Raw genomic sequence first — 7,130 nt, 5'->3', positions numbered from 1 at the left:
TGTTGAAAATACTAAGAGCAACTCTAGCAGACCCCGCAAAATACGCAGACCCGCAAAATTCCGGCGAGTATGCGGGCTCGACCCAATTTTCCGGCCAGAACAGAGCCCGCATACTCGCCCGACCCGCAAAACTTTTTGCCGCAGCCCGCAAACCGCACGTCCCGACCGCTATAACTACGGTTCCGCGACTCTTTTGCGGGTCCAAACCCTATCCTCCGCCGCCGCCGAGCCCGCGATTCCCCTTCCTCCCTCTTCACATTTCTCGCCGCCGGCGACCACCCGCCCCGCCTCTAGCCGCCATGTGGGGCCGAATGTGGAGCTCCGGACGCGGCTCCGGCAGCAGATCCGGCGGCGGAAGGGACCCGGAGCGCGAGCGGCGCGTCCGGTCCGACGGCGCGAGGAAGCGCGGCGCCCGGAAGTGGACCAACCGCGGCATGTCGCCGCCGCCGAGCTTCCAGCGGAGCGAGACGGAAGAGTACGACCGCTGGCACGCGTCCTTCTCCTCCGCGAGGTCGTCGTTCGCCGGGAGCTCCTCGTCCTCCGGCGCGGGCTTCCTCCTCGTGAAGAGGGAGTGGTCGGAGGACAAGGAGGAGCCAGAGGAGCCGGCGCCGTTCGCCTTCGTCCCCGTGAAGGAGGAGCCCGAAGAGCCCGCTCCGCTCGGCCGCCGTGGAGTCGTCGGGCCAGAGGACTACGTCGCGGACGTCGACGCCGTTGCGGCCGCCATCGCTGAGCGGAGCGTGCGCGAGGAGGAGGAGCACCGGCGCCACGCCGAGGAGCTCGAAGACCTCGAGTGGCGGCAGGCGGTCGCCGCCAACGAGAAGGCCGAGGAGTGGCGCCGCATCCGCGCGGAGCAGGCGGCGAAGTACGTCGACCTGTGCAGCTCCGGCGAGGAGGATTGAGCGTCGCTCGGCCTCCACGGCGTCGTCCTCACCGCTATCAGATCCGACCTCCTCTAGTACTAGTTAAATTAGCATGTAGTATGATCTATGCTTGTATGATGTGATGAACTATGTTTCCCGTGAAAGTGTTTTTTCAAATTATGCAGGTTTAGATACGGTATCTGTTCGGCCGCGCTAGTTTTCGACCCGCAAACGCGATTTTCGTGAAACCGCAAACGCGTTTTGCGGGTCAAGTTTTTGTGGGGTTTGCTAGAGTTGCTCTAACACGGGCTTCCGAAGGTGATGTTTGAACAAAGCATCCATGTTGGTGTGGTGTGACATTAGTTTTTTTTAGGAGAGGGACATATGCATTTCCTTTTTGATAAAGGAACCACATTGCGTTATTTATTTATAAAGTTGATCGCACTAGAAAGCACATATGAAAACGGTTTTGTTATCGCCGAATGACTGAGAAGTAACTATTCTCAACTCATTCCGGTCAAGGTTGCATGGGAGCGCAAAAAGGATGACAAAATCTTGATATAACAGTTGTTAGCACATATCTTTTTTTTTTTGCCGGTGAGCTGTTAGCACATATCGAGAACAAAGAATTTCTAAATCAACCAAGACTTCGTCCACCTGTCCCGGAGTGTGTGCTGTGTGTGTCCCATGCATTTGGTCCCCCCCATATGTTGCACCAGCTTGTCCTTTCCGTGTCATGCATTGTATTTGTACCTCAGGGTCTCATATTCTCAAGTTTTTCCAAAAGAGGGCCTCATATGCTACAATGCATCTTGTAGGGCAAGAACCTACTAATACAAGAAGATTAATTTTCTCTAAAATCAAATTATATTAAATTCGATGAAATCAGGGTACTTTATGGAGCCAAATCAGTGGGATCATACAGATGCAGATGATATTCATCAAGGGCATAAATGTGGCAAAACATAGACCAAAAGTGGAGGAAAAGTGTCAACAGGAAGATCCCAGGCATGTATGTATGTGTGCTAAGATAACCACCCTGTCCCCTAAGTGCTGTGTGTGCCCCATGTATTTGGTCTCATCTTCCCATCCAATGTATTTGGCCACCAAGATTGTCCTTTCTGTGTCATTCTGCCCTGCTATGCCCTGCACCTCTCATGTATATGTTCATCTCCTCTGCTCAGTGCTGGCTTTCAATAATCACGATACACATACATACATACATGTAGTGCACTCATCCCATCTGCAATGGTGTTTATGGAGTTTCTAGTGAGGCAAGAGGTACCAAAAGAGAGCCTGGTTTTCTCAAATCAATTTTTTTTTACGAATTCTCAAATCAAATTAGACTGGATGAAATCCAAAGATACCCAAATGAGGTCTAGACCGGAGCTAGTTAAAAATAAATTTTAAAAAGGGTCTAACAGTTCTGAAACTTTTTTGTGACAATTACCGTATAGTGTTATACTCACGTGTAAAGTTTTGCAAAGAAAGTCTTATGTGATCTTCTGTGTGAAAAAAACAAAATCGGTTGTATTAAAAGTTATTATTCATGTTTTTGTAAGTTGTAGTTTGGTTTTTTTCCGCCCGTAATAACAGTGAAGTCATTTTTTCACGGAACTTGTATGTGAGTATAACACTCGATCATGTTTGCCCAAAAAGGTTTCAGAATTGTTTGATTATTTTTAAATTAAAATGTTATATAGGGTGCGCCTAGAACCATATCCCAAAAATCCGCACCGGGATGAAATCGGGATAATTCATGAAACCAAATCAGTGAGATCACAAAGATAATATTCATTAAGGGAATAAACCTGGCAAACATAAATATGGGTTAAGAAAAGGGAGGAGAAAATGGGAGCGGGAGGGGGATTGGGTGGGTTGGGGGTGTCGGAGTCCTACGTTTCGCATATCCGGACTGCCGCAAACCTCCCCCCACTTTGTTTCCAGTTTGCGGTAAAAAAAAAGCATCCAGATCACCCGCGGACCGATAGAGACTCGTGTTGGATGGCATCTGCGGTCCAGATAGCGCCGTCCAGACGAATACGAGTGATTTGGGGGCCTGCCTTTGAGATGCCCTAATGCACAGTTGCACTTACACACCCAGTGTCCCTGTCTCGTGGTGTTGTGTGTGTCCCATGCATTTGGCCTCAATCCATTCACATCAGATGTTGCACCAGCTCGTCCTTTCCGCGTCACTCTGCCATGTCATTCCTTACACCTCACGCTCGGTGTCTCACTTGCCGTACTTACTTAACTTGAGTTCCTCAAATTGTTAGCCACACTTTGGCTTGCCTAAGGGAATCTTACCACACTTTTTTTTGTCTATGACATGTGGGGTTCACTGCTCATAAAAAAAATTCTTGACTTAGATGTGGCTAGAACCAAACACCCACCTACCTTGATCAAACTTGCCTATGGTGAGGTGTGGCAAAGTGTGGCAATTTGTGGTTGGAAACCAAACAACCCCTTCATTTTTCTTTCTTTTAAAGAAAGGCTCTCATATATCCCATCTCCTCTGCTCACGACTGGGTTTCAGGCTACATACACATAAACCCATCCCATGTGCAATGTGCCAACGTACTTCTGAATGGGGACAGAGGCAGAGAGTTTTTTTTTCTTTCTATTTTGAACCAAATTAATTTTGATGAAATCAGGGTGCTTTATGGAGCCAAATCGCTGGGATCGTACGGATAATACTCATCAAGGGAATAAATCTGGCAGACGTAAACCAAAGTGGAGGGAAAGGGACAAGAGAGAGACAATTGTGTTTATGGAGCTTCTAGTGAGGCAAGAGCTGCCAAAAGAGAGCCTGGTGTTCTCAAATCAAATTAGACTGGATGAAATCCAAAAATACCCAAATGAACCTGGGTCTAGACCGAACGAAGTTGAAAAATAAAATTTAAAAAGGTCTAACAGTTCTGAAACTCTTTTGTCACAATCACGGTATAGTATTATACTCACGTGTAAAGCTGCGAGGAAATGACTTATATGGTACTAGTCTTCTGTGCAAAAAGCCACAAACAAAATCGGTTCTATACATAAGTTATTATCCATGTTTTTGTACGTCGTAGTTTTGTTTTTCTGCCCATAAGAACATTGAAGCCATTTTTTTAGCGAAACTTTATATGTAAGTATAACAATAAACCATGTTTGCCCAAAAAAGTTGCAGAATAGTTTGATTATTTTTAGATTATGAAATGTTATATAGGGTGCGCCCAGAACCACATCCCAAAAATCCGCACAGGATGAAATCAGGATATTTTATATGAAACATAATCAGCAAGATCATACAGATAATATTCATTAAGGAAATAAATCTGGCAAACATAAGTATTGGCTAAGAAAAGAAAAGGGAGGAGAAAATGTGGGAGAGGAGTACACCAGGTCCATCCAGTAGTGGCAGCCAACCAAGTCAGCCAACGAACCAGTCCACCATCCCCCAGAAGAACCCCACCGCACCAGCACGCCACCCCTTCCGTCCCACTGACAGGACGGCCCATGCGATATGCGGGCCCACATGTCATTGGTGTGGAGGGAAGGGAGGCGCGTGGGCGGAGTTGCCCCTCCGCGGCCGTCTGCCCCGCAGTATATATGGCCGGCGCTCCGGCAGCGGTTCCCCACCATTCCCTCCCCTCCACTCCGACCAAGAAATCCACAGAGCCCGAGCCCAGGCCCGACCCAAAGCCCACCACGAGCCCGCTTCCGACGAGGATGGCTGCCGCAGAGACGCCGCCGCCGACCGGCGGGATGGGCTTCCTGGGGCTGCTCAGCTTCCGCCGCAGCGCCACCGCCGTCGCCTCCTTCGACCCGGCGCAGGACGACGAGCTGCTCGTCCTCGACGCGCTCCAGGCCCACGTCGCCGACCGCCTCGCCGCGCTCTCCACCTCCGCGCAGCAGGGACAGCAGGGGCCGGTGCTCTCGCTCGCGTTCCTCTCCAAGCTGCTCGACGCGGTGGTGTCCTCGGACGCCGCGTTCCGGGACGCCCTCGCCGTGGGCCCCGTGGGCGCCGCGCTCGCCAGGCCCCCCGCCGACCGCCTCGCCGCCGACCTGCTCGACCGCTCCGTCAAGGCGCTCGACGTGCTCAACGCGGTCTCCCTCGCGCTCGCCTCGCTCCGGGGCTCCCACCGCGCCGCGCTCACCGCGGCCTCCTGCCTCCTCGCCGCCGACGCGCCGCTGCTCCACCGCGCGCAGTTCGCGCGCGCGCGCCGGGCCATCTCCAGGCTCTTCCCGGACTCCAGGGCCGCGCCGTCGACCCCGTGCAGCTCGCGCGCCGCCCGCGCGCTCTCCTTCAGCGTGTCGTCCAAGAACTGGTCCACGGGGCGCCACGTGCACGCCATGGCGGCGCACCTCGCGCCGCCGCCGCCGCAGGCCGCCACCGCCCCTGGCGCCGGGGGCGGGCTCGGGCTGGCACTCTACACCATGAGCTCCGTCCTCGTGTTCGCCATGTGGGCGCTCGTCGCCGCCGTGCCGTGCCAGGACAGGGCCTCCGCTGCCGCCCCCATCGCGCCGGCCAAACAGGCGCAGTGGGCGGCGCCCATGACGGCCCTCCAGGAGCGTATCATCGATGAGTCGAGGCGCAGGGACAAGAAGGGGTCGTCCTCCGGGGCGTCCTCGCCGGCGTCCGCGGGGCTCCTCGCCGAGATGCAGGCCGTGGAGCGCGTCGCGCGGGAGCTCAACAGCCTCCTCGAGGAGATCGCCGAGGAGGAAGACGAGGCCGTGGAGGTGGAGGCCCCGGCGTCCATCAGCGAGGAGCGCGCGGGGGACGTCGTGGAGCGCGCGGAGGCGCTGGCCGGCGCGTGCAGGGCGCTGGAGGACGGCCTCGCGCCGCTGGAGCGGCAGGTGCGCGCCGTGTTCCACCGCGTCGTGGCCAGCCGCGCCGAGGTCGTGCGCTGCATGGAGCACAGCGCGCGCAGCACCGCCGGGTCCGCCTCCGGCGCGGCGGCGCAGCAACCCCATTCCTTCTGAGCAGAGGACGGCTGATTAGGATTAAAAAATGCCTTCTTTCTCTGCTCAGCTGTACCATTCTTTGATTTGTATCACTACTTCTGGCACTCTCTCCGTGCCTGTGTGATCTTGTGTATGTAGATGTATGGCTTGGCTGTAAAAACTAACTTTTTTTGGATTGATTTAGTGCTCTTCTTGATGCTCAAAAGCAGAGAAAAGAGAATGTGTCATCTGTTCTGTTGAAAGAGGAAAACAAGAAAAAGTCAAGGATTTGTCTCCCAAAAGAACCAAACAATAGGAAGAATGATTCAAAGATTGCAGAATTTGTCAGCCCTTATCATCATCAGCAGAAGCATCACGAAAAAATTGTCTTGGTTCCTTTTGTGTTTGCACTTTTTTTTCTGATGAGATGACCAAAGTTCCTCCTGGGATCAACAGACTTAATTTCATCTCTGCAACTTCCAATCATCAACCAATTCAAGATTCAGATGACCAAAGTTTGTGCTGCAAATCATTCAGCTGTTTGAGGAATCTGGACTCAGATGACCAAAAGTTTTGGGGTGCAACCTTGAGATGGTTGACAAGCAGGTTGACTCAGGACAGAGATGGATGAGTGAATCAAAGACAAAGATGGATCAAGTTGGTGGCCGGAAGTCCTTGGAGAAAAGAGGAGGCAATCAAAGGCATGGTTGACTCAACCCAAGCCAAGCCGGCCGGCCTGCAGCTACCAAACAGTGACAGACAGACAGAGATTTGAATGGCCAGAGATGTGCTGTGGCACTTTGTCCCTTTCTTTTGCCATACTATTCAACTCGGCTGACCTGTCTGTCCTCGATCGGCTCTATTCTATGACTAATCTCACAGCAATCCTAAAGCTGCACTGCCTCCTGAGTTAAGTATTGCTTACTGTATTATTCTTTCCTGAGAGAAATAGATAAAAATGTGCCTCTGTGCTTGCTTGCTAGCTGCTGCCACTTGTAGCCAGGAGACAGAGTCTCATTTTCATGTGCTAATTATATCCATATGGTCTCAATTTTGACTCCAGAGACGAAGGGATTTCATTGTGCTGGTATTTGACCCATGTACTGAAGGCATGAGTTAATCTCTGCACTTAGCTTCTTGTAAATGTTGATTATGTGCAATTAGACTTAAGCCAGTTAGCTAGGTCATAATTAATTAAATCGGCATGGAAATGCAAATCCATGGTATAACCGACCTGTGAGAATGACCTTAGCCCATCATGATGAGGAAAGAGTACGCTTAACTCTGAATCCTCGACATGTTCAGTGTTCTATCATTATCATTAATCATGAGGCATTGAACCTT

General features: G+C 51.9%; 1 protein-coding gene across 1 annotated transcript; it reads left to right on the top strand.

Annotated features, from left to right (window-relative positions):
* The first annotated feature begins 4,485 nt into the window (after window positions 1-4,485).
* LOC109762885 (protein ROH1A) lies at window positions 4,486-5,990 on the top strand. The gene has a single exon (XM_020321766.4). The coding sequence runs from the start codon at window positions 4,572-4,574 to the stop codon at window positions 5,823-5,825; it is 1,254 nt and encodes a 417-aa protein (XP_020177355.1). The 5' UTR covers window positions 4,486-4,571; the 3' UTR covers window positions 5,826-5,990.
* Window positions 5,991-7,130: the final 1,140 nt, after the last annotated feature.

This window comes from Aegilops tauschii, chromosome 6 (assembly GCF_002575655.3).
Source record: "Aegilops tauschii subsp. strangulata cultivar AL8/78 chromosome 6, Aet v6.0, whole genome shotgun sequence".
Taxonomy (NCBI): Eukaryota; Viridiplantae; Streptophyta; class Magnoliopsida; order Poales; family Poaceae; genus Aegilops; species Aegilops tauschii.
The sequence above is the reverse complement of the archived record's forward strand: the minus strand, read 5'-3'. Positions and strand labels throughout refer to the sequence as shown.